Source organism: Gavia stellata, chromosome 38, assembly GCF_030936135.1.
Source record: "Gavia stellata isolate bGavSte3 chromosome 38, bGavSte3.hap2, whole genome shotgun sequence".
NCBI lineage: Eukaryota > Metazoa > Chordata > Aves > Gaviiformes > Gaviidae > Gavia > Gavia stellata.
Genome location: NC_082631.1, coordinates 494360 through 521415, shown reverse-complemented (window position 1 = coordinate 521415; position 27056 = coordinate 494360). Strand labels below are relative to the sequence as shown.

The following is a 27056-nucleotide window of genomic DNA, read 5'->3' as shown; positions in this document are numbered from 1 at the left end:
ACCAAGACTTAAATAACCGGAGTTCTTGTGGGAAGGGCACCTCCTACTTCTAGGGACAGCTCTGGTTATCTTGGCCAGTCTTTGTTTGCAGGACATAATGCTCAAAAGCTTAAACACTGGACAAACTGCTAAAGTTACAGCTAAACAACATCATACCATCGATCTACTCGTGGCTAGAAAAAAGGAGAGAGGCGATCCAAAGTCCTTCGGGCTGTGAAAGGTCTCCGTGAATTAGTGCTTGTATGTGTGGCGGACCTAGTTGCCTCCTCCGTTGTGCAGTGCTCAAGGAATGTCTCTGAAGGTCTCAGTCTTGTTTCTTCTCCCTCACCCTCGTTCTGAATTTGAAGCAGCATCCGTGCGAGATACTCGTGAAGAGTCGGGAGCTTTTCTATGGTCAGGATGTGAAGTAGGAGCTCTGCATGGAGTAGAGTCGGTCAATGGGGTTGCCCACGCGGGCTTGGAGGAGGTTGGCTTCAGCCGTTGACAGCAGGCAGTCTCCCAGGTGGCTGATGCTGTCACTGTCCATATCGTGAAAAACTCCTTCTGAGTCTAGAAGAGGAAGGAAAAGAGTGTGAAAGTGGCACTGCAGCCCAAAAAAAGGGTGACAGCAGGGCCGAGCCGTGGTCAGCAGGGATGGCGGGTGAGCCCCCCCCCACAGGACCAGCTTTAGGCGTAACTCCTCCCTCCCTCACCCGAATATTTCACCCTGGATAGAGGGAAGACCCCAGCCTCGCTCCGAGGCCCCTCGCAGAGCTCTGGCTTCACCAAACATCTGAGAAAGGCTCAGCACAGAGCCCCGCTCTGGTGGAGCACTCGCTGCTGCTGGCTCCGTCAGCAGTCACAGCGGAGTTGGCTTGGCACGCATTGCTGCGGAGACAGGACCATCTCCACAGCACCCTCCTACCGTAGGGGTGCAGATGGTCTCCTGGCAGCTGGGGCGGCGTCAGCCCTTGTCGGTACAAGTCTGCGCTGTAGCCGTTCTGATCCAGGGGCAGCAGCTGCTGCTGGGGGATCCTGGGGTAGGGGACCATGAGCCCGTCAAGGCCGTGAACGCTTGCGCCGTCTAAAGACACAACCGGTGGGATGGGTTGAAGCAAAGGCTGCACAGCACGCCGTGGGGCAGAGCGCTGTCGCGATAACGTCATTCGCATTGCTGCAGCGATATTTGGTGGTCTAACTCTGGACGAGCGCTGCACAGTGCTCGGCTCTGTGCGTACGTGCAACAGAAAAAAAACCCATCGTCTTCTCAAAAAGAGGAGATACGTGCTGCGACGCGAGCACCCGCGCGTCTTGCTGAACGTTACCTAGAAATTCCAACTTGTGCGTAGCAACGCGGTGACAACCTGCATGCTTTTTGCCAATCTCCTGCGCACGTTCTCCCTCAAACGCATCCGAGTCAATCCCCTCCATCCCAGCCTGCAGCCCCCAGAGCTGTCACCGCGCTCGGCTGCTCCTCACCTTCGCTATCGTCATTGCTCTGCCTGCTGTTGCGACCGGTCCCTCTCCCGGTCCCTAAGCGAGGGTTGCCCAGCTGGTCTTGCTCCTGCTGCTGCTGCTGCTGTTGCTGTTGCCTGCGAGCGATCTTCTTCATCTGCAAGGAGACGGAGACCCCGGATTTGAGGTTCTGACTGAGAGAGGAGGGGAGTGGGTTGCGTTTAACACAGCAGCGGAGCGCTGCCGCCTGCCTTTCGCAGAGACCAAGCGCTGCCGTGATACAACCCTGCCGAGACTCCTCCGGGTGACCCCTCTGCAGTCAACATTCTCTGTGGTCGTCCCCGCGTGAGAAACGGGGCTGACAGAAAAGGCCGTGTTATCTTTGTGGGAGATGCCGTTTGCAGTTTAAAAACCAAAGGACTTTGTTTTACTACAAAGCGAGGTTTTCGAAGCCACGTATTTTCTGTCTTCACCCTTTAAATTCTGCAAAATTAGAAACGTTTCAACTTCTAGAAGATAGACGTGGGAAATCCTTCTAGCCTTTCTATAGAGAGGGGGAAAAAGCAAGTAGAAAAAGAGTAATAAAAAAACCAACGTGAAAAATGTTAAGCCCTGCAAACATCTATAATTAATTGATTTTTGTATTTCTCTTTAAGCTTTTGCTACTACCAGATACGTGTTGTAGGACTAGGTGGAGCTGTGGTTTGGCCCTGTGTGGCTGTTCTTCTGTTCTTCTAACGGTTTTCTCTTTTCCTAAGCTATTCTGTGTTTCCTTTGAATTGAACGAGCATGTGCGATATCCCACAGGTATGCAGAACCCAGCCATGGCACGGGAACCGTCACTCACCTTGGCTCTTTGGTTCTGGAACCAGACCTGTACCACCCGCACAGTCAAGCCCGTCTCGGCTGCCAGGGTCTCTCTTACCTGTCCACAAAACCCGGAGAGCTGAATCAGAACTTAAGTTGCACTTAAAAGGATCCAAGCCAGCAGTTGTGCTGAGTGGCCTCCTTATACCTTTCTGCAAGGTTTTGAGGAAACCTCGAACGAGGCCTTGAACGCCCGACGCTGCTGCGTGGTGAGGATGGTGCGCGGGCGCTTGGAGCGCTTGTGGTCTTTGCTCTCCTCGCTGCCCTTGCCGTGCGAGTGGCTGCCGTCTTCGTCCTCGCTTTTCACTGCAACGGAAGATCAGTAGCGGTGATTCAGCAAAGAGTGGCCTTTCTGGGCCATCTCCCCGGGCAAGGATTCGGGGAAACTTGTCAGAGTTTTGCTCCTTCCAAGGTGCGATTTAGAGCAGAAGCGCAGAATGACGCCAGCAAAGCTCGTGGACTGAGCTGTGGCTTGGGGGAACACTGCCAATTCAGAGACAGAGCCGACGGGCCAGCCTGGCGCCGTATCGTCCGTTCTGTAACATCTCAGATCAGCCCACCCAAACCTCTCCAGATCGGCCGAGTGGATCTCGGCAGCCTGCTACCCCCTTGGCTGCCTATCACCGAGTGGAAAAGATGCTACCACCTCCGCCTACCTACACCTCCTCCCTCTACAGCCTTCCCTGTAGTTAATTAGGGACTAAGCGGTACCTGCCCTCTTCAAGGTTGACCCTGCTCCCCCACCCAGCACGGCTCCAGCCCCTCACCAGACTCAGTGGGTGCAGGACTGATAGCGCTCAGCATCTCCTTCTCCTTCTCATAGTCACTGCGGCACAGCAGCTGCCCCTCTTTGAGCACAAACTCGTCGCCCCGCTGCAGGCGCCGCTCACACTCGCAGCAGTAGAAGCAGTGAACGTGGTAGACGTTCTCCAGCACCCGCATGATGAGCTCGGAGGGGGCGATCGCCTTCAAGCAGCTGCTGCACTTGGTCTGGAACAGCCTGCAAAGAAGGTGCCGGCGGTTAGACGCTTGGGCAGGGAGGATCAGCCCTGGGTTGGGGCTCAGGAAGCCGAGGGAAGAAGGGGTTGGATGTTTGGAGCTGTGCTAGCACATCCCAGCAAGAAGCGTACATCCCAACTGTGTTTTGGGGCTTTCTGACCTTCCGTAGCCCCAGGGAGGAACACGAACTTGCCCGGCCCATGAGGACAGAGCTCTGTGGCCCCTCTTCCTCTCTAGGGCTGTTCGCTGCCCGGCTTTGTTAGCTTGCTCCTAGGGAGAGGGCTTTATGGACCCCCCCGGACCGTGCCCAGGGCCTGGAGGAGCCTTACAGAGGGAGTCCCCCGGGGACGGCTGTTTGTGCCCCACACCATGTCCAGGGAGAGAAATAAACAACTGCTGAGCGCCCCGCGTACAGAGCAGATGGTTCTGATGAAGTAATTTGGGATCTAAACAAATGTGAGCGGTGGTGGCTGCCGGCTGACAGCTTCTATTTAGCCACTTGACAAGAGAAAGTAATAAAATAGGGATTAATTAGGCTGTTGTTTAAACACACAGGATCTTCCCCACCAGCAGGGAACTCATAAACTGGGATTGAGAACAAGACTGGGTTAATCCTCCTGGCAAACTCTGTGGAGCAGGATGAAGAGGCTTACAGGGGTGGGCTCATCCCTTCCAAATACCACCATGGATTTGTGCTGTGCGGTGGCTTTCGGCTGAAGTGTCTGGGACATTCCAACTGGAATGGTGTGGGATTTCTCTCTCCTTTGTGTGAGTGTGTTTGCATGCGTGTTCCTCTCTCCCTCCCCGTCTCTCTTTCTCTCCCCCTTTCCTCTTTGTCCTTCTCTAAGTCGCACTTGAAAAATAATAATCGAATTTGAGCTGAAAAAGCTGGGAGTAAAGAGCAGCCTTTTAACCACGACCTCTCAGTGTCTTACGGAGAAGCAAACTGGGAGCGTGTTCCAGGCACAATCCCAGTCCGAATCTGGGCCGAGTCCAAATCTGTCCCTTTCCTAACCAACATCCTTCTGTTACAGCAGAAGTGAAAGAGTAAAAAGAATCAGAAAGACCCAACAATAGAGCCAGTCCGCGACCACGGCTATCTGGGATCGGTCAGGGACACGTGACATATTGCTAAACATTAAGTTATTACTCTTCCCGGACTTTAAGCCCAGATGGAAGATAATGGTGATGTAGTCTGACCCCGTGTTTGTTGCAACCCAGAGAATCTCGCCCAGGGATTCCCACCTCAAGCCTGTTTGCCGACGGCAGCCAGTCGCGGTCTGGAGGCTCCAAGTGAAGGAGGATCTGTCCGCATCCATTTGGAAGAGGTTCCGGAGGCTAATTAGCTCCTCATTCCTTATTTCCAATTTGAATCTTACTTTATTGCATGCCCAGCAACTAGATTTTGTCATGTCTTTATCTTCTTGAGAACCGCTTATAATTAGTTATGCCAGTTGTGGGTAATCAAACTATTCTTCTTTCCAGGTTTCTGTCCCTTATCCTCCAAACAACCGCTTAAAAGTGAGTACTGACTCTTCTTTGCATCTCGGCTGGGAGAATGACTGTCCCCAAGGAAAGGACTGCCTTGCTTCGTTACACGCTGTCGTGTAGCCAAATCTAGTGACACAAATATCGTTTGACTTTGAGACGAGCTAGCCCCAAGCTCCCATCTGGTCTTAGCGTATCTTTCAGAGACGGGTTTACTCCTGTAACACACCCAAACCAAGCTGGTTCCGCCCCGGAGCCCCAAATCTAGGGACAGACACGTTAAGAACATAGACCTGGCAAAGAGAAGCTTCACTTCAGTATCCCGACCTGACGCCAAGTAAGGAACGGGATAGCTTAGGAAAACACTGATGGAAAACTCCCCATCTTGTTTCACACTTGTGTTTTCTTAATTGTTTTTAGCCGTATAGATACTGGAGCATTCCCTGCGTCCTTTTATATTTCTAGCCTCAGTGCTACCGCTGGCTGCTTGAGGAAGACATCCAGAATATTGCTTAGCCGAGGCAGGCAGAGGGAAGCTTTGAGCGTGATGTGCTTCTAACTGCGGGCAGGCGGATAGCGAGGGGGATGGAGCGGAACAGGGAAACGTGGGAACAGATGTCGGAGCTGGGAAAGGAGACCTATTCACCAGCAAGGCACCCAGCCGATTCCTCCCGCTGTTGTTGGGACGAGGCAGTTAGCAAGCCGTATTTAAAGATGCTGTCATGTGCCAGATTTCCACGCAAACGGCTTTTTTGCAGCTATCAGGTGAGGGAAGCGCCGTTACTGCAGCGTAACTCAATAACGCTTTTGGCATCGCAAGGCCCGCACCCTCCCATCTCCCAGCTAAGCCCCGAAAACAAATCCGCTCTGCTTTGTACTAATTGAAGAAAACATTCAGCAAGCAGCTCATAAACACGGTGTCAGCTCGCATTACACAAAATTAAAATTCTCAGCCCCTCCAACACCAGGAATTCCTAAAGAGGCTGGTTTTAATATTGCCTGAATCCGTTTAAGTCAAGGTAATATTGTTTGGGTTGCCATAGGAACAAAATACATCGCCGTTGCTGGCAGTGGGTTACACGGAGGCTCGGGAGGCTGCGCTGCGGACGCGGCTACACGACGTCTAGAAGCGGCTGCCCGCAGAAACTACGCCGAGGGACAGTCCGAAAAATAAGCCGGTTCCCAGGTTCATAATGGAAAGTGTATTTAGGAACAGCAGCGACGCGAGCGAGACCGCTGCGTGCTCCCGGAGAAGAGAGCTGCCTTGCCAGCAGCAGGACAACTTCTAAGTGCCTGTAACTCACAACAACCATATCCTACTTCTTTTGGAACGACCCTGATGCCGCCTGAGCCTCATAGTCCACGTGCCTCCACTTCTATTTTGACCAAGTCTCCCCATGTCCTTACTCAACACTCTTGTTTCCTCAAAATCCCATCTGAGTTTGATTTCTGTTCAAGATTTCCTTACGGGAGGCGTGGTAAGGCTATCAACTTCTACTCCCGCGAACAGTCAGAAAACATCCAGCACGTAGAGGCAGGTGCCTGCACGCAGGTACATGTCCCACGTCCTTCTCACCAGCTTGCCTCAAATTAATTGCCTTTGCAAACGATAGAATTTGATTCTCCTGCCGGGGGATTGCTCACCTTGATGGAAAAAGTGTCAGTAGCAGGAAGGCAGATGGGCTTATAAGTGGGAACGTCTTTGGGAATTGCAAAGGCGGCGGCTCTGGAGCAAGCGGAACGGTTAGGCACAAGTCAGCATCGTGAGAGAGGCTGGGGGCCACGGGCACAGTTTTTGGCAGCGGGTTCATCGCGCTGACGGACACTCGAGGCACGAGGACCGGCGTCGCGGGCAGAAGAGCAGCCTGGCAGCTGCCTGATAGAGAGCAAGCACATCCGTACCGTTTGCCAGCTCGGAGCCAGCACGTGTCACCCAAGCAAGGATGAAGATACACGGTATCTTAAAGAGAGCTTTGATGCCGGGCTGGAGGCCAAATTCCCTGGCTGCCCACACTTTTCCTGCCAGGAGGTATTTGAGGCCAGCTCTGGGGCCCCAGGGCTGGCAGGAGCACGTGCAGCAGCGCCGTCAAAGTCCCAACGCTACTTCTCTATTTCTCTTTTACGCCTGGACACTACAGCAATGCCCAACATCTTCTGGAAGCTTGCGGAAATCTCGGTCCCAACAGCATCCCGCAGCAAGGAGCTACATCCTCTGTGAAGAACAACTCCGTTAGTTGATTCCCTCACCCTACCTACAGCTTCACTGTCTCTTTTTTACCATCAACAATCCGCTTTGCTTTTAATAACAGAACGGTTGGGGAGAGCCCAGCACGTAATTAATTTCCCCCCGAGAAGTTCAGTAAAGTTTCAGAGCGTGGAGCAGCGGGAAGAGGAATCGCAGCAAAGCGACCGGCTGCGCCTGCCTGGCTTTCGCACGCAGCTGAGGAGCTCTGAGATCTTTCCACATCTTTTCAGACGTTTCATGGACTTAATTTATCAGACTTTAGCCCTGGTAAAACACCCCAACCCCTAACTCTCCGTTAATCCGCGCAGCTCAGGGCACCGCTCTCTCTGCCGACGGCTCCGGGGAAGTGCCAGCCCAGCTCCCAGCCCTCCAGATGGGGATGAGCGGGGCGGCAAGTTATTTGAGACCCTCTCTGACCTGCCGTGGCACGGAGAAGACGCTGACCCAGGCCTGGGAAGGGTAATTTGGGGGGCATACGATTGTCTGGACGGGATTAAAAGGTGTTAATGAAGCAAAGAATAAGCTGGGAGGCCTGTGCTTCATGCAACGAGCTTATTTAGTTAGGGTTTAGTCAAAATGAAGCGGTCCAGGCTTAAGCGAGGTCTGTTTACTTAACATTGAGCTGCAAAATCCATTGTAGCCGTCTGAAATATTGAAGTGGAACTTGCAAAGCCTCTTTCCAGATTTTGGGCTGGGGGCTAGGGCCGTGATGGGGAAGGGGACGCACAAGGGAGAGGAGGAGGCAGCGACAGCACAATACGCTCTTTCATTCCCGACCGCAACAGCCATTTCCCTCGAGTCAGTGGTACAGAGTGGCACCAGGGGATTTAGGGGCAAAAATTTCCTTCTGCTTCATTTCTGACTTCTTCCAGCAAGGATTGGGTCAGAGAGAGAAGGAGTGATGTGGGGGAAGAGTTACCTTTGCTCTCCCTTCCCTCCGTAGCTCTTTGTGGGTTACACGAATAGATTTACCCCCAGAAAGGAACTTTCTAAGTGCGTAATTATGCAATTGTGCCTCTTGTCAGAAACAGCCCAGACTCAAACGTACTCAAACCTCCTCTAATGTGAGCGTGTACACCGGAAAAGAAGTCTTCGGAAGTCAAAGCTTACGGAAGCCAAACTGCTTGCTGCACGCAAAGTTCTCCCCTGAGGAGCGGAAAAACCCACATTTAAAATAAGGGGTGTTAGCCATCTCGCTGAAATGTTTCGCTAGAAGGCGAACAGGATGGGGTAGGAGTCGGAGAAGAGCCACCATCGCATCTTCGCAGTCGCACCAAGGGAGTGACCCGACCTCCTCTATCCATCGCTGGAAATATGACTTATAAGGATGAGGGCAGGACCAGGGTCGTGTAGAACAGAAGGATTTTGGGACGGGGCACGCAGCAAAGAGATCTCACCAGAGTTTTACATCTGGCACCACGAGCAGGACTGCATGTCATCGCACTTGGTTATAAAAGGCAACCAAAAAAAGGGCATCTCGTAAGCGTGGTCCTGCTTGGCTGGACCCTGTGCGTGCCCTTGGCGTCGCAGAAGGGAAGAGGTGTTACACGCTCTGCTCCCTGGGCTTGATTCTCTTCCCGTCGGCGATGAAAACCGACGCTGAAAAAAACCCCAAACCCAACCGCTATCGCCGCCGAAAACCTGAACCACAAGCAAAAAAACAGAGAAGCAAAACAACACCAAAGAGGTTCCCAAAGCCGGAGAGATTCATAAATATTAAAGTGACACGAGTGAAATGCTACTGAAAGATTTAATACTGTGCTGCTGCTCTGTCCCTCAAGGGGTTAAACCCCCCACCGCGAGGATATTACTGCCAGCACGGTGGCACTGAGCCATCACCATATAATCTGATGAACTCTTTTATTAAATTTCACAGGCCTGTCTTCTTTATTAAAATCTCCCAGAATTCATCGGGCGCCTGTCATATCGCTGCTGAATGCTAACAAAAAAACGTCGGGTTTTTGGGGGGTTTTTCCCCCTCCCTCCCCTTTTCTCCCAGTACTGCCAGGGAGGGATTGCGTTGCGGTGAGCATCTCTGTCAGGTGAAGGAGAGGTGGGAGCGCCGGCGCTGCTGGCTCGAGGACGGTGGGAAAAGGGGGCTGTGTGCTTTTACCAGCACGTAACCCCCCAGACCGACTCCCTCCCCACCCCGCAGCCGCTCCCTGCAGACAGAGCTCAGCGGCGGGGAAAAGGGGTCCCAAAAATAAGTTTTACCCATCTCTGTTACCCGCAGGAGCAGCCCTTTCCCAAACCCCACTGTCCCCCGGGCAGGGGGCTTCTGCGGTGCCGGGAAGAGCTTGGCAAGAGCACGCATGCCAGGTATCGTGGCTCTCGACGGGAGCCAGCATTAACCGCTGCTTCCGAGGAAGAAAATGAGCCGGCTCCTTCCGAACACATCCAGAAGAGAGGGATGACAGCGGTACGTCTACCTTGAGCGGTTCCCTCCTGCCCTTCGCTTTGAGCTGCCAACACCCCATCTAACGTCCGAGCCGCCTTGCGCTCGCAGCCCTGCAAGCGCTCTCCTAAGCTGAAAATACTCTCTGTCACCGGGGCGGTGCGGTGGAGGGGAATTCGGCCTCTGCAATCGCCCTCACCTCTGCAAAGCAGAGGCAAAACCATTCCTGCTCTGTTTTAATCCCACACTAGGCTGCCGCAGAGCTGCGGGAAGGTGGGATTCAGCTGTTGAATCTCGACAGAGCTGCGCTGGACTGGAAATTAGGCTGCACCTTTGGTTTTATGCACTTTAGAGTACCCCCTATACACTTTTTTTGCTCTTTCCAACAGGAGACCGCGGGAGCCCTACCCTGAGCTGAGCAGGGACGGGCGCTGCGGGATGCACGGAGCTACAGCGTGCAAGGTGCAGCATTTATTTCTCCGTAGCCTGTGCAAAGTCATTCAGAAGCTCTTCCGGAGTCCTGCACTCGGTGCTTTTTAAAGGCTGTTCTGCAAGCTCTCAGGAACGACAGAGCAAAGCCTCTTACTAGGGCAGGATAGAGGAGGCGGGTCCTCTTCTTTTCCCCCTCTCCACTCAACAAGACGCAACCCAACAGCTCGCTCCAGGTCCGTGGGTTTGAAGTTGGGAGTTATCAATTCATATTGATTTTGTCCTGCCTTATTGCGCGGCTCCGGGAAGCCTCCGCATCTCCATTAGTATGCCTGGCAGGAGGAGAAGGCTTCCTTCGCTTAGTAGCTAGGGGTGATATTACCGATCCAGATAGTATCCAAACTCAATATCCTGTTTCTCCTTTTCTCATTTCCTGTTTGCAGGGCTGAATGCCGGCGTTGTCACAGCGAGAGGGGGGAAGGCAGGGAGAAGGAGAGACAGCAGGACAGTGCGCAGGGGAGAGGGAGGGCTGGCGGTGGGGGTATTAATGGGGGAAGTGAGGGGGAGGGAGGGAGAAGGGCTGCAGACACTTTTATTACAGATTTAATAATGACAAAAGAACGTCATTAAACATTCATTAGAATTATTTAATTAAATTTTACTTTGGGGGGGGGAAGAGATTAGATATGATGTAAAAAGCAATATTGATTGAGAAAAGAACAAGCTTGGGAGACGCGATTTAAATTAAACTCTGCGCTCTCTCCCTCTCTGTTTTAAGCGAGGAAGGGGGCATGCGGTGGCACGGGGGACGATTCGGTGGCACGCGGCAGTAACGGGGCAGCGTGGCTGGGCAGGGCTGCTGTCTGCCACCAGGAATGACATTTAGCTCCATCCCACCCCAACGTGGCAACCGGAGCCAACTTTGCCTGGCAAAACGCCTCCAGTACCTCCGAAGGGTTTCAGAGCTTCCACACCCCGGGTCGGGCATCACCGGGTGACAAGGGGGAGATAGGCGATTGGCAATTAGGAACTGTCATCCCTGTCCGTGCCCTGCTGGACTTTTTGCGGAGCTCTGGGTATATCCTCTCGGATTAGGAATAAGAGAGCATCCCCACCGCAAGGGCTGGGAATAAGTCCTCCTTTAAAGTCTTTCAAAGCGAGACTCATTTTAGAAAGAGTTCAAACGCTCAGACAAAACAGCTGTGGCCCAAGAAGTGGTCAGGACAGTATTTCAGTAAGGAAACGAAGCCTGCGTTAAGCATTGGGAAGAGAAGAGGTGCGCTTCTGCTAACGGCGACCTTAGGAAAAAAAATTGGATGTAACGTTGCCCATGATGGTTTGTGGGTGGCTTTTTTTTTGGTTTTGTTTTGTTTTGTTTTGTTTTTTTATGGTTGGACTTGATGATCTTACAGGTCTTTTCCAACCTTTGTGATTCTGTGATTCTGTGATCTACTACGGAGAGCACGCCAAGCTAACGCAGTCAGCTTCTGAATCCCTCTGTGTGGGTGCTCTTAAGGCAGATACCGGTTAAACGTAACCCAGGTTTAAAATATCTAAAGTGGTTTTTTAAAGGGTGAAAGCTGTTAAGCTGTCACATAATTGGAACCCACCTGTTTAAGTCGAGAAACCGGCTGACTTAACAGGGAGGGAGATCCCCGCGTACAGACCAGCCTGGCTTGTGACGGAGCGGGTAGGAATAAAGAGAAGAGAGGTTAAAAGTTGCGAGAAGAATGAAAAGAACAGGATAAAAAAGCAAGCCAAAGCCTCAGGGACCAGGTCGCAAACTGCGGCGTAGCCTCTCCTAGTCCACAAAGCCACTAGCAGGTTAAAAGACGTGCGGATGCGGCATTTAGGGACACGGCTTAGTGGTAGACTTGGCAGCATTAGGTGAACGGTTGGGCTCGATGTTCTTAAAGGTCTTTTCCAACCTCAGCGATTCTGTGAGTCTAAGTTGTACGCACGCGGGCTGCGAGCCAAAAGTAGCGTGGTAGCTTTACCGCACTTCCAAGACTAACTGGGATTACCGGTTTGAGCCCGAGTCTAGATTAACGAGGCAGCTTTCATTTTGGCAGTAGCCTAGCAAAGGCCGGGCGGTCGTGCACAAGCTCGTTAAATAGGTGTAGTGCTGCGTGGCTGCTCATTTCTCTGCTTAAACTGTGGCCCTCAATTTACCGCAGCGCTAAAAGCGAATTACAGCGCGTTTGGGGATCAACCTAACCAGTTTAAAAGCATATTGGTAATTTAACTTGTCTTATCTTTTTTTTTTTACAGGCTTCTTTCTGGCATCACCTTTCTCCAGCGAAACCACATCCAGGAATCAGGAAAGGGATTTGGGACGGTGCTTCCCTGCGCAAGGCTGACCGGCTCCGATACTACTGCGGCTGTATCGGCAAAACCTCAATAATGGAAAAAACCGTTGTGAGCAGTCAGAGATGTGTGAAGCTGCCACCAAGATAGTTAGGATCAACTGTAATTAACCACATTTAAGCTTAATCGCATTAAGGGGGAGGGGGAAATGAAAGCTGGAAGCAGATTATGGATCTGGCTTATAATGCAATTTGTGCAACAGCTAGGAAAGAAGGGGCCACATTCTCCAGCAGCGTGTTAGCAACGCAGCAGGCGTGGAGCTAGTAGGACTCCAGAGACGACCGGTGAGCAGAAACAGCAGAGGGAAAGAGAGGGAGGATCGGGAAGCCGAAGGTAGGAAAACACCTTGGGAGGAACAAGGGAGAAAGAGCAACTCAACTCGGTTGAGTTGGAGACAGGTCGGAGGATCTCGTTTTCAGGGTAGTGTGTGACGCCCGCAACACTCGTTCTACATCGCCGGCTGTCCCCCTTGGTCCTTCGGCGTCCGGTTTCACGCAGACTTCTCAACAAAGGGAACAGAGGATGAAGAAACTGGGGGGTAGACTGTAAGTGCTACGCTTGCAGTGTTAGACAAGTTCAGAAATAAAAGGAATGTGGTAACGCAGGGACGGTAGCACCTCTGTGTTTCATAAATCCCTTTCCCTTAAATCCTTGCAATCAGTCACACCGGCCGCAGGCTCTCCACCTTAGCGCAAACTCTTCGCTGAGACCGAGTGCCTGTAAATACCTTCTAGTGCATCCTCTCTACACCGCTGCTGATTATAAGAGAGAAGGACAGGGTCTGGGCTCCCCTTGCCACGCTCCGGGAATCCCCTAGTCTGGGAAGAAAACCGCTTTCTTAAAGCATCAACAGCTCAGGGCTCCCTTTTGCCCGTCGGGATGCTCGTGCTGCATGGGAACAGCTCCTGCCCACCCGCCTGCTTGCCGTTCCCAGCGCGGCGGCCCCTGGCACTGCTGGAAACTGGCTCTCAGGAGTTCATTTCTGGCACCTTGGCCTTCGCGGCTGCCCTCTGGTGGTCCCTGCTTCTGGACCGAGAGCGATGCTACGGCCAGAAACAGGAGCGTGGGACAGCCTCCGACCCTTCAGCGCCTTCGAAACCCTAAATCTGTGTCCCAGAGCCCTTCCCGGTGCGCTGGGAAAGCCAACGGAGCGGTGCGGCGGCGTTCCTGCAAACGAGCTGCAGCGCTCAGCGCGTGCACGTAACATCCAGACCCCCCCTCCGCCCTGCGCTACTCGTACCTGCTGCCGGGGACAAGCCGTACTGCAGGCTCCGAGAGGGAAACGGAGGTGCCGGGGATGAGAATTGCATCAGCACGCAGAGCTCTAACCCTGCTCCTCGCCTGCCAGCCCAGCCTTGCCTCACCCCACTCCTCACCCCGACACCCCTTCTCGCAGGGGAGGAACCCCCCCAGCCCAGCTGGAGTTGTGCTGGGTCTAAACCGAATTAATCTGGGGGAATACTGCCAGAACACAGCCGGCTACGGTGTCCAGTGCAAACCCTCGCCCCTACAGCCACCGCTGACCTGAGCGAAACTTCCCTCCTCCTTCCCCAGCCCAGCGACCCGTGGCCAACGCTCGAGCTAGCCTGGGGAGCTCTGCGAGCAAGCCTGCAAGGCTGCGAGCACGGGAGGGTAGAGCTGGAGCACATCTATCAGCGCCGCGATAATAAACTCAGCCCTGAAGAGCGGACTGTCGAAGCCTGTGCTGCTCTGAGACCGCTTGGCCACTGGACCGTGTCCACCTCCCCAAAGCCCGGTGCCAGGGGGTAGCATCCTCGGAGGGCAGAAATATCTGCTTCGTGCCCGTAAAGTCACCGGCAGCCTGAAAGGGATAAGAAACGTCTTTCACTGGAAGTGCCGAGGATCCAAACCATTTACAACCGCTCGATTGTGAAGGTACAGCTGTCTCCTCTGGTTGGGGGGAGCCGATACCTTGAATTATAGATGTTTACTTTGATATCGAAGTCTTTTGGGGTTCATATTTTCCTTTTCCTCATCAGAAGAGAAAGCAAATTATTTTTACAGGCAGATGTCGCTGATATTAGACTATGGTCACAGGGCTCCAGGAGCGGGGTGGTTAAGAAAACTCTGCCCAGCAATAGTAAAGAAGTTGGTGACGCGGCGTCCAGGAGAGACTCAAAGCCATGGGACGCAAAACACGGAAGGAAAAAACCAGCCCAAAAGAGAAAAGAGTATCTATCAAAGTAAATTACATTTAATTAAACTAGAAAAATAATGTGCCGCGCACGAAAAGAAGTTCTTCCTCCCCCACCTATTCCCCCCGTTAGAAAAACAATCCAACAGCGATGGGGGACAGACAGCACGTGGTGGCTGGTCTCTTAATCACGCTCAAGGCGCATCTGCATATTTCTTTCATTTCGCAGCGATTATAGAGTTAGTGTTTAATTTCCTGGGCCCTGTGAACAAACCAAGGCACGGGAACAGTGAGAACCAGGGTAGGAATAGCTTTGTGTAATTAACGTCATTAATCATCAGACGGGCTTCGCTCTCAGTGGGAGACGGGGCTCAACCACCCACCCGACGAGGAAGGAGGAAACGTTTGGGACGGGGAAAAGGCACCAGCTTTTGCCACTGGGCTGTTCGCCGAAGCTTTGGGGAGCCGATCCCGCTCCGCGGCGGCGATCCCGCCGCGTCCAGCAGAGACGTAAAGCTGCAAACCCACCGGGGCTGTCCTAAATCCAGGACGCCCAGCTCCTCCCCAGGTCGCAGCCGCCCAATTTCTGCGCTACTGAGGTCCCACTGGTCCTCACCAGCGGAGCAGGGATGGCTGCAGTGACCTCCCCAGTTTGGAGGAGTGAAGCATCTCAAGATAACAGCCCTGGATGCTCCTCGGAGGACCGGCAACAAGCACAACTCGCCCTGCTAATGGGTGCTATCGAAGGGTGTCCGGACTCGGTCCCATCACCCAGCCCAGAGGAGCTGGAAGGAGTTGCAGGCTCTTTCCTTCCCACCTCCTTCGTCTCCCGCTGCGCTACGCGCGGAGGCACCCGCAGGGTCTGTTAGTCGGGCGCGCGGGCTCCATTCATCACCGCCTTGTCGAGGGTGCTCATTATCTCATTTATTTGCTCACTTTTCAGAGCACTGTCACTTTTCATTACCCCCCTCCCGCCTGACGGAGAGGGAGGGTCAGGAGACGACATGACTTGGGGGGGGACCCCGTTGCTCGGCAGACGGAGAAGCCGACGGCGGGGCGGGAGGGACGGATCCCTGCCTGCTGCCTTCGAAGCAAGAGGGTTGGGATGCCCGGCACAGGCGGGAACAGCGGCGCTGGGTCAAGCAAAGCTGGACGGGCAACCAGGAGCCCCATTTTAAGAGTAGTAGCTATCATCAGCTCTTGAAATCCGTCACGTTTTGGCACTGTTTTGTCCTCGAGTCCCTGTTTTTCGGGTTATAAATACATCTCAAGCACCGGGTTTTAATGCCCTCATGCCTAGGAAGCGCTCTGATAATTTCTGAGCTGACTATAACCGAACGTCCCAAACGCAGCAAAGGGGAAGGAGAAGCTTTTATACTTAAAAGCCAAAAAAATCCCACCACAAGAAAAAAACCCACCAAACAAATCCTCCTGGTTTCAACACCAATTTCATCATTTTTAGGGCCTGACTCCTGCTGCTGGAATGCAATGGGGTTTGCACACAGCGCCTGGGCTCGCTCTTGTCCAACTCCTGTCCTGGCTTCTCCTACCTGGGGGATCTTTGCTCGGAGGGGAGCCCTCCCACATGCTTTTAAACATTAACCAGCTTGCTCGGAAGAGCTGCCAAGGTGTTCGGTCTGGGTCAGTCCCCGATATTGGGGCAGGGAGGGTCACTGCCTCGCTCCCTGCCCTGTTCGGCAGGGAGGAGCGGGGCTGCTGGCTACTCCTCGGCTGCACCGCGCCGCTTCTCCAGATGCCCAAGAGACTTTCGGTCCCCTCTGCCCTCCCTCCAAACCCCAGCCGATGCCTGAGCCCGCATCTTTAACCTGCTTACTCCACCCGATGAAAAAAAGTCAGCTCCTATTTCCCATTTCTCAGGCAACTCCATTCGTATTGCGCCGCTCACCTCTCCGCCCGGAAAATTGGTCAAAATGGTTAAAGGTCCTAACAGGACGATGCTGGATGTCGCTCTAGGGTACCAAAATAGCAATTTGGCAGCCGTGCACCAAACGCTCTGGTCTCGGAGCCCAAGTTTCCCATCTCTGCTCTCTGAGCATCCCTGCTCGACGCGCAGGGGTAGCTAAGCTATCTGCGGTGGGTTTCAAAAGGCAGATGAGCTACCCTTGGTTCAGAAGGACCTCCCTGAACCGTGGCCACCCTCTCATGGGCTTTCCTCGCAGCTAGGAAGATCATCTCGCCTTCAAATGCAGCGCTAGGTTCTGCACGTCTCACCCGGCGAGGACGAGAATAGCTCCGAGAGGACTCCAAAAGGGACGCGGGCAGAGCCGACGGCTGGGATGTGCTGGGCAACCCCTCCTCAATCCTCTCGCTTCTACAAGCGGGTGGAGAAACCACGGCGATTCAGGCCAAGACCGAGGACCGGGAGGGCATTCGGCGGACTCGGTCTGTGCTCAGCTGTGCCGGTCACGTGCCGGCAGCCGCTCGGCAATGGAGAAGCTGCAAGTCAGGTTCGAGCCGAGTTCACCCCGTATCTCTACAGAGGACGAGCAAATCATCTCCACATGGGCAAAAGGAGAGTGTGGAGGAGAGGGGGAAGGCTGCCAGCGCAAGGCTGCGGTTCAGATCCCTCTTGACAGCTCCCCGGCAGCCCCCATATCGCCTGTCATTCCACAAAACAAACTTCAAAGTAAACAAGGCGCCCAGGACCCGGCCGTTGCAGCCACTCGATCATCGTTCAGGAGTATTTTTCCTTCCTCCCGCCCCCCCTTCTCCCGAGCCATTGCATTTACACGGGCTGCCCGGAGCTGGATTTACAGGGCAGGTGCCTGAGCAAAGCACAGGAGAGCTGGCTGGGCCCCAGGCAAAAGGGGAAGAGGAGAGTTTCACAAAAGCCTTCAGATTGTGGTTTTATATGATAGGGACTGCAGAACAACATCCATCTTCAGGCTTAACATTTCATCTCTAGATCAACAGTCCGTTCCTTCCCCCACGTTCAGCTGCAGCTGCTGGCTTATCTCTCCATTAAAGCATTTTCCTCTTATTGCGCAGTTTCACATGAGGAGGAATAAATGCCAGATGGGTCTCCCCTCCAGGTCACCGCGCTGCAAGCCCCGGTCTACGCCGCAGCCCGGGGCGACACTGGATTCTGCGGTCTGGGATTCATCGCTGGCCAAACCCACGAACTTTGGAAAGTCAAGGCCAAGAATGAATACTCTGGGGGACAAGATTTCCAAACAGGAGGACTGAGAGTTTGCCTCCCTGGAAATTCCCATGCTGGAAGCACAAAGGTGCTGAGCGGAGACGCCTTCGAAAGCGCCCGAAGCACCAACTCTCAAAAGCACTTAAGGAGCTGGAGACCCTAAGGGGTGTTTTTGAAACGGGCTGAGATACTTTGGAGCGCAGAAGTGGGATGGAGCAGAGCGTGCCAGGGGTCTGCAGCCCTGCAGCTGCAGCTGAATGCAGCACGGTGCTAGGGAAAACGGCGTGGCCACGTTATCCCCCGAAAAATCAATAGCAAGAAAAGCAACGTTGGAGGCTGAGGTCTCCCGGGGTGGAAATGCCGTCCTTGGCCTCGGGTCAGGCACCCGGCTGCCCCGAGGAGGAGACGATGCTCCTTACGGACCGGTCCTGCAAACACATTTTTATCTGTTTACTCTCAACCACAGTGGTCAAACCCACTCCAGCGCTGGCTCCTGTCTACCCGCGCAGCAGCCGAAGCCACGACCTCACGAAGGTCCATCTCCTTCGCTTCAGAGCATCCCGGGACCCTCACCCTTTGCCGGGACGGGGTGGGTGCCGCCGTGCTCATGCAGCCCGTCCTTCCTTTCCACGTCGAGCTGTGGCTGTGCCTGCCCGGCTCCTTGTCCCTGCCTCTCCCAGCCACCCTGGGGAAGCGGGCAAGCCCTGGTATTTTTATTACCATTCCCATCGCTGCCAAGCGCTTGCGTCAGTGGCCGGGAGGAGGCTGCGCTCTCCTTTATGAAGCACGGGGAAGATAAGATTGGACCGTTAAGTCTTTAGAGGATGCTGCCAAACTTCAGGGAATTGATGGAGCGTCTTCCCGGCATCCTTGGACGTCTGTGTGTCACCAGCTCTTCCCAGCGGCACCAGCCGCAGGAGGTCACAAGCACGGGGAAGATGAGCCGGGAGGGAGCGTGTGGGAAGCAGTTCGTGTTGTGCCCACAGGAGATGCCAGTTCGGTAGAGGAGGAGAAGCGAGGAAGCATCACCGTCAGCATGAGCCACCAACTGCCCCGGTCCTTCTCCTGGGTGCCTTGTGCCATGGCGTTAATGGCATTGCCAGCAGCTGTGGTGACAAGCAGCGATGTCAGGGAGCTGAGGAGCTCCGAGGAGCTCCCTGTTCTAGGCAGGGAGAAGCTCACAGTGTTTTCCGATGTATCTGAAGCTTGCCAGAGTGTCACTGTGGTTGTTTAAGGCAAAAGGAAAGGCAGCAGCCCTGGAGCCATCCCCTGCCTTCGAGCCATCCCCTGCCCTGCTGCAAGGCGGACGGAGCCAGCAGCCGGCGGGGAAGCAGCTCCGTTTTTTACACCCGGCAAGATCGCCCCTGTCCCGGCTTCGTGGAGCGATGCCACTTGCTTGGTGCATCCAGACAGGAGGCTGCGGTGCTGGCTCATCGTTCAAAGTCCTGCTCGGAGGAGCAGATCCCGCACTCCCTTCAGGCTCTTCCAGCTTATCTCTTGTTCCTGAGATGCTGAAGGAAAGGGGGTGGCCGGAGAACAAGGTCTCACTGCTCCGCCTCAGAGCTCTCAGGGTCAGGGATCAGCCTTAGGGGAAACGAGTGGCTTGTTGTGCCACATCCCCCCCCAGAAAATGCCATCTGGGGCTGGCGGGGAAGGCAGAATCGGGGACAGGAGGCTGTCCTTAAAGGGCAGCCCCTTTCCCTGTCCTCCCAGACTCATTTCCAGCTGCAAAATGCTTCCAGGCTGCAAAAAATGGGGCTGCGCAAACAGGCTCCCTGGGCTTCCCGATGCCCCTGGGAAAAGGACATCGCCAGCGTTTGAAGGAATGAAAGGGCGAAGGCTCTGGTTTTCGATCAGAGAGAGTCAGCGTGATGGGGAAAGGGTTTACCTGCGGCCACAGAGCCAGACAGCGGCCGAGGGCTGGGATTTGCCATCCCGTGTTCACCTCCCAACGGTATGAGACAAGCCAACAGAAGCACCTGAGCTGCTTTCTTAATAAAAGTGCATTTATGACCACTAAAGGCAAAACCCCCTTCACCGCTTTAGTGCTGGGGCAGGGTGCGACCGCGCCGCCAGCTCGGGCACTGCCGAAATTCGGGGATGCGTCTCCAGCGCTGCGGGAGATGCCGTTCTTTGAGTTTTACAGACAAGGCTGAGTTTGGGATAAATCTAAAAACCTGGGTTTTCCGAGGCTTTCACACACAGCAAGGGCTCTGTTTGATGGAATCACGCAGGGCGGCTGCTTCCCCAGCTGTCCTACAGCTACCTACATCCCCTGTAGGGATGTCTCCTTCCACATCACACCACCCCAACCCAGCTTTCCACTTCCAAAACGCCTTTGGCCCCTCCAGCTCCGCGGGCCGCTCCCCTCTGCTCAGCTCTGTCTGGATTCCCGAGCGCTCAAACGCCTCATTCGAGCTACGCGATTAAAATGCCCCAACGAGCAGAGGAGCGCGGCAGCCCCGTCTTCTCCTGGAAGCCCCAGCAAGGTGTTCCAAAGCAAATGAAGTTGGACTAGATGATCATTGTAGGGCCCTTCCAACTGAAATTATTCTATTCTATTCTATTCTATTCTATTCTATTCTATTCTATTCTATTCTATTCTAATTCTATTCTATTCTATCCTGTTTCTTTTCTATTTCTTTTCTATTTCTTTTCTATTCTAATCCTAATTCTATTCTATTATTTTTCTATTTCTATGCTTTCTATTTCTATTCTATTCTATTCTTTTTCTGTTTCTTTTCTCTTTTCTTTTCTTTTCTTTTCTTTTCTTTTCTTTTCTTTTCTTTTCTTTTCTTTTCTTTTTTCTTTTCTATTCTATTCTGTTTCTCTTCTGTTCTATTCTTTTTCTATTTCTTTCCAATTAAATTAAATTCTATTCTATTCTATTCTATTTTCTATTATTTTTCTATTATTTTTTATTTCTTTCCTATTTCTTTCCTATTCTATCCTATCCTATCCTTTCCTATCCTATCCTGTCCTATCCTGTTCTATCCTGTTCTGTTCTGTTCTATTTCTTTTGTATTCTATTTCCAATTCTATTCTATTATTTTTCTATTCTTTCTATTCTATTCTATTCTATTCTGTTCTATTCTATTCGATTCGATTCGATTCTATTCCATTCCATTCCCATTCCCATTCCATCCCATCCCATCCTATCCCTTTCCATTCCAGGTGGTGGTGACCCTCCTGAAGGCACAGGATTGCCGCCACGAGCAGAGCAGAGCCCAGCACCCTGACCGCAGCAAAGACAGGCACAGCCACGCGGCGTAACCACAGCCGCGGGCTCCCTCGCGCCAAAGGCTGGGTGCCGTGCCGCAAGAGGGGACGGTGTGCCCGCTCCTCTCCTCGTCTCATCTGTTCTTCACCCCGTTGGCAGGACCTAGGCTGCAAAGCAAAGCTCCTCGGCTTAAACCCGCCGGCCCGCGTGTCCCGGAAGGACAAGGCGCGGAGCTGGGCGCCGTCGTCTCCTGGGCAGCCTTGGAGAGCCCTCGTTTCTTGAAAAAGCATCCCAACAACCAACAGCTCGTCCTTTCCGCCTCTTCAGCCAACGGCTCATCCCTGCTTCCTCTTCCTCCCCACCGCATCACCACGTTAAATCAAAGCTGGACGCTTCTGCCCCTCTCTTTGGACAGCGTCCCTTTGCAGGACGCCTCTGGGCTCCTCATCGTCTCGCCCGGTCCTCACCAGCCTACGTGACACCGACGCCATGGTGCCCTTTCCAGCCCACCCTTCCGGAACCCCAGCTCGGACTCAGCCTCCGACACGGTCAAAACAGAGCCGAGAGGGAAGGAAAAATCGGAAAAAACCAGAGAGCACTTACTTCTCATAGTCGTGTTTGCAGTAGAGCTGCCGGTTGCGACAGTAGCAGGTCCCGGAGAGCGGCTGCAGGCAGACGGCGCATTTCACGCAGCCTTCGTGCCAGGAACGCTCGTTGACTCGCAGGAGGAAGCGGTCGGAGATGGGGGTGTCGCAGCCGGCGCACACCTCCCGCATCTTGGAGTCTGAACCTGGGCAGCGGGGAAAAAAGGCGGCGTGAGAAGGAGTTTTCCTTTGCTGGGGCGGGGGGGAATCGTGTCCTGCAGAAATAGCGGCTGCCTGTTGGGAGGGGGTGATGCTTAGCCCCACGTAACTCCTTGCAATCACCTACTGTTATTTTTTGCTTCTTTATTTTTTAAAGCCACGTGGCGTTAGTGTAGGAGAGGGAGAAGGGAGGCTCGGCACGGAGTTGGTTGTGACAACCTTGAAAATAAATCACAGAATCACTACGGTTGGAAAAGACCTGTAAGATCATCAAGTCCAACCACCAACCCAACCCCACCGTGCCCACTAAACCATGTCCCGCAGCGCCACATCCACACGTTCCTTGAACCACCTCCAGGGATGGTGACTCCCTGGGCAGCCTGTTCCAGTGCTTCTCCGCTCGCTCAGTAAAGAAATTTTTCCCAATATCCAGCCTCAAATGTCGACGTTGGCTCTGCGAAAGCAGCAGGTTCTGGGTTTCTCCGCAGGTGGTAAACTCGAGGGGAACCCCAAGCTCTGGCACTGTATAAATCCCAGAGGAGGTGGAGAACAGACGTTTGCGAACCTGAGAGCAAATACGTGCGTCTCAACAGGAGACGGTGGTTGCTGAGCTTGTTGGCAACCTTGGTCCAGGTCAGAGGACAGACCTGTGTCTGAATTTTGTCCAGTTTCACCCCAGATTTGGTGCTAAGAGCTGCTTAAAAAGGCTCCAGAGCTTTGGGATTTTTTTTCCTCCTCGGTGTTATCAACACGTACATCTATGGCTGCTCTTCAAAGGCTTCGTCATGATAACTTCAAGGTAAAGGAGTGAGTAATAAATACACTATCTGGTGTGCAGGATCTGGGCTGCACGCTGAGCCAGGCAGCGGCACCCTCTCCGATGTCCGCAACCTGCACCCCGCCAAGCTCCTTGGGTTTTACGAGCGCTTATCTCTGTCCTCTCCAGCTTCTCGATGCTTTTATCCTCCCGTAAGCTTGTGGATCCTGGGGTAACACCTGCCCAAGCCCCCTCGAAGGGTTGGGGGGATGATGGCGTCCCGTGGATGAAGCTTACGGCTGTTCTAAAAGGCTGCCGAGGGCAACCGAGGTCTTCTGCCGCACCGTGGAGGAAGGTGGGCTTGAGGGGGAACGCTAAGCCCAGCTCTAATTTGGGCACTGTCCCAGGGCACGGAGTCAAAGCCAACGAGCGGCGGTGGGAAATGGCAGGAGACGCGTTCCAGCGGAGAGCCGTGCACCTCTGCGCAGGGCTGGGAGACACGGAGGAGCCCCGACCCAGCAGCATCTCCAGCAAAAGGGGATTTTCTGCTTCTCCGGGAAGACGCGGAGACCTTCCCAGCCCCGCAGATCTTCTCTCCCAGGCTCTGGGAAGCAGCGCTTACACCCGACCACGCTCCTCCGCTGGTGAAGATCCCGGCCAGGACCCTGAATCGGCCCATCGGCAATTTGCTTTCCGGCTCCTTGGACTCAGCAGGCTCAAGTTGGTGGTAGGAGGGTGGATGAGTGGGACGTGGAGCAGGCAGGACCGCCGCAGCGGAGGCAAAATGCAGGCGGGCGGAAAGTATCCGCCAGTGGGAAACTTTCCGGACACTTTCTGTCCGATTTTAGCTAGAGATGCTTTCCCAAAGTCCTGAAATCATTTGAAACTACGGCAAATGCTCTCCACCTTGAAGGACGCTGCCGTCCTTGCACCACCGCAGGAGGGACTGTTTGGGGGGGGGGGGGGCAAATTGGGTTAATTTGGCCTTTCTATACACCCAAAAATAGGGGTGTCTTGTAGGAAGGCAGCTTCCGCCCCACTTCACCGCGGTGCTTGGCTTTGGATCCTGCATCTCCGGCATCCCAGCCGGCATCGCAGCCAGCTGAGCCTGCAGACACGTGCCTGGGCGATGCTGGACGTTGCGGCAAGCCGAGTCCTTCGCAAGCTCCCAGGGGCGGCACGGCTCGTTAATTAAATGTTGGGACCTGGAAATGGGGTGGCAGCATCAGCCGGAGGAGACCAGACCCGGAGAGCCCTCCTGGAGATCGGGATTCAGCAGATCAGGAGTGGAAATGAGGATTTTAGCCCAAGAAGAGGAAAAATGAATGTCTGCCGTGCTGCCGGTGGTGCCGGAGCAGCAGCGCAGGAGCTGTAACGGTGCGGCTCTGTAATGCCGGGAGGGCAGCGTGGATGGCCAAGGCAACGAGCAACCACGTCCCAGGGGCTGCGGGCACGTGCAGAGGTTCTCCGTGGATATTTATCCCACGTCGAGCCTCCACTTCTCACTTTTTCCTCCCTTATTAACTTCTGGAGTCAAATATTTTCACCCTTCTTGACTTTGACCCCACGGGCTGCATGGCACCGCGGGACCAGCCAAACCTCCAGTGGCTTAGAGGCATCCGGGACTAAAAATCCTCTTTAATTTAGGGGGGAAAAGCAGGGAATAATCTAACAGCAAATTAGTCTGAGAGCAGACAGTTAAATCACCAGGGAGCTCCGGGAATGTGGGATCAGTCTAAAAGGGAGAGACACAAAACTTCAGCCCCGGGGATGTTTGTCCCTCCCTCTGGCAGGAAGGTGCCGGGATTCGGGGTGCTGGGAGGCAGCAGAATCCCGCCGTGGCGGCTCGGGCTGCACGGGCAGGGCCCGGAGCAGAGGTTACCGCCCGGCAATAATCCGCACCTGAGCCTTGCTCGGCACAAGGCCACGAACACGGCGATGCCGTAACGCAACGGGAGACGAGCGAGTGATCCCCAGCTCCAGGGGGAAGAGGGGATGTGAAAAATCCCGGGAAAACTACCGGCTTGCCTGAATCCCCCGCAGCCAGCGCCGGGAGAAGGAGGCAAAACTGAAAGTAAAGGAGATTTCTACCTCACGCCGCCCTGAAGACGCCAGGCTGATAAAACCGCCACGGTTTGGACCAGCAAATACGTTAACGAAGAGCGATCCCAACCCACCATGTTGTGGCTCTCTGAGAAAGGGAAAAGGGATGACGAGGGGGAGGGAGGCAGCTCCCGGGTGCCTCATCCCAGGATTATCCCAAATGAACCCCCCTCCCACGGCACGCGAACTCCCCCCCGGGGCTCGTGGGCAGGTCGCCTGGGTGTAATTTAAAATTCGGGTCAGCAAAGCCGGCTATCGCCCGTGGCTGGGATGGTCGAGGGGCACGCGACCGCAGCCTGGCCCCGCACGGGATGCTCCCTAAAATCAGCGAAGGACCGGATAAACCGAGGCTCCGAAGGGAGCTTATCCGGGAGGTCGGGCCAGAGAAGGGATGGATGCTTGGGGTGTCCCCGTCCCTTTTGGGCTCCGTGCCTCGCTAAATGCCGGTGCTCTGTGCCGTTAAGGACCTCAGCCCGCAGAGCCGCAGCTGCCTTGGGCTTGCGAGGTGGCATTTCGCGGCGTGCCAACACCTCGCCGTGGCTTTCGCTGCCTCCAAATTGGCAAAGCCCAACGCCGAGCGAAGGGGGTGCTCCCACCCCCCCGGTCACCCCGACAATCCCGAGGGGGAAGGAATCTCCATCCCGAGTGGGGAAGAACCACCGCAGAGGAGCGGGGAATGCCGCTGATGGCCGACGCGATTGTACGGTTGGGGGCAAACGGGCAACACGGGCAAGGCCGGCTGGTCCCGCTGCAACTTGCGGACCCCCCCCAAGACCCCCGGAGCGGCCCCGGGGAGGATGAGGATGGGGCAGGCAGCCAGGGATGCTGCCTGAGCGGCCCGGGCTGGGGGGGCTGAGGGGCACCCGGCACCCGGTCCCGCTCCCTCCGGCACTCACCGAAGCCCAGGACCGGCGTTGCCTGCTGCAGGCAGGACGGAGCCTCTTCCGTCTTCATGCCGGTGGCCGGTGCGGGGGCTGCGGGCGGAGAGGAGCGTTAAGGACCGGGACCGGTCACCCCCCACCGTCCCCACGGCGGGTCGGGGCTCTCCGGTGCCTCCCGGTCGTTTTCCGCTTCCCGGAGCTCCCGTTAACCAACGGCAACGAAATCACGGCGGCGGCGGCGGCCACCCGCCCCGCTCCCCCCGCTCCCCTTGGGGTTAAGCCCGATCGTGCCCCCGGCGTCCCCGGAGCCCGCACCGGAGCCCGCACCGGGGGCTGCGGCCGCCGCGCTTCGCCCCCCTCCCCGTCCCGGCCTGGTGGGGGGGCACGGCGGCCCGACGGGTCCCCGGTGCGGCTACCGGTGCCGGTGCCCGGCTCTCCGCTCACGGACGGGGCGTACACGCGTTTCCCCCCCCTCCCTCCCCGTCCGGGACATCCCCACCGGTCGGTTACCGGCACCGCATCCCCGCCCGCCCCGTCCACTCTCGGCCACTTACCGAGCCAACGATACCGGCAGCGGTACCGGCAGCGGTACCGGCAGGGAGGGGACGGGAGAGGAGCGGAACGGGGCGCGACTGAGCGCGGGGCAGAGCGCGCAGCCCCCGCCCGCGTCCGCGCCCGCGCCCGTCAGTGCCGCCGCCCCCCCCGGGAGCGCGCCTGAGCCGGGAGCGCGGCGGGGGCCCCATCAAGGCGGGACCCCCCCCCGGTCCCCCCGGGGGCTGATACCGACGGGGTCCCCGGCAGCGGCTGTCGCGACAGAGGCAGCGCTGCTCGCGACAGGGGCTGTGGCAGGAACGGCGGAGGCTCCGCGGGTCCCGGGGAGGGGGGGGGGCGGGGGGGGGGGCTCCGTGAAGCTGCCGCCGCTTCGGCGCTCACCGCGGGGCTCTGTCACGACAGCCGTGTCGCCGACAGGGCGGGCGGAGGGGCGTTCTCCCGCCGTCGGGGCCGCCGCGGCTCCGCTCCAGCCCCGAGACGGTGCCAGCGGGACGGAGAGGCACCGGGTCGGTGTCCGTGATACTCCCGCGGCTCCTCCGACGAATCTGCAGCGGGGACCGGCCGGGGGACCGGGGGGACCGGGGGGACCGGGGGGGACCGGGGGGAGAGGGGGGGACCGGGGGGAGAGGGGGGACCGGGGGGAGAGGGGGGAGAGGGGGGACCCGGGGGGAGAGGGGGGAGAGGGGGGACCGGGGGGACCGGGGGGGACCGGGGGGAGAGGGGGGACAGGGGGGACCGGAGGGACCAGGGGGACCGGGGGGAGAGGGGGGACAGGGGGGGACCGGAGGGACCAGGGGGACCGGGGGGAGAGGGGGGACCGGGGGGAGCGGGGGGACGGGTGGGGACAGGGGGGACAGGGGGTGAGAGGGGGAACCGGGGGGGATCGGGGGAACAGGGGGGATCGGGGGGACCGGAGTGACCGGGGGGAGAGGGGGGACCGGGGGGGATCGGGGGGACAGGGGGGAGAGGGGGGACCGGAGGGACCGGGGGAGAGGGGGGATCGGGGGGACCGGGGGGGACAGGGGGGGACCGGGGCGACAGGGGGCACCGGTGGGGACAGGGGGGGACCGGGGGGGAGAGGGGGGACCGGTGGGGACCGGGCGGGGGCTGCGGCTGCCGCTGCCAACGGGGACCGAGCGGCGGGGCCGGAGCTCCGGGGCGACCCGGGCACCGGGCAGGTCCGGGGGCTGCAGCCGGGGGA

At 56.0% G+C, this 27056-nt stretch overlaps 1 protein-coding gene across 1 annotated transcript; it reads right to left on the bottom strand.

Moving 5' to 3' along the window:
• Positions 1-394: 394 nt before the first annotated feature.
• Positions 395-25376, bottom strand: LOC104255072 (LIM homeobox transcription factor 1-alpha-like). Its single transcript, XM_059833007.1, has 8 exons — positions 25319-25376; positions 21363-21549; positions 3069-3301; positions 2450-2607; positions 2282-2359; positions 1459-1591; positions 905-1063; positions 395-549 (listed from the first exon to the last, which is right to left on the bottom strand). Exons 1-8 carry the CDS (start codon positions 25374-25376, stop codon positions 395-397), a joined length of 1161 nt encoding a protein of 386 aa, XP_059688990.1.
• Positions 25377-27056: the final 1680 nt, after the last annotated feature.

Coding starts and splice junctions, on each gene's coding strand:
- LOC104255072 (XM_059833007.1), bottom strand. CDS start 25,376: ATGAAGACGGAAGAGGCTCCGTCCTGCCTGCAGCAGGCAACGCCGGTC. Junction 3,302..21,362: donor TGCAAACACGACTATGAGAA/GTAAGTGCTCTC, acceptor CCTTCTTTGCAG/GCTGTTCCAGACCAAGTGCA. Junction 1,064..1,458: donor GAGCAATGACGATAGCGAAG/GTGAGGAGCAGC, acceptor TTGTGTCTTTAG/ACGGCGCAAGCGTTCACGGC.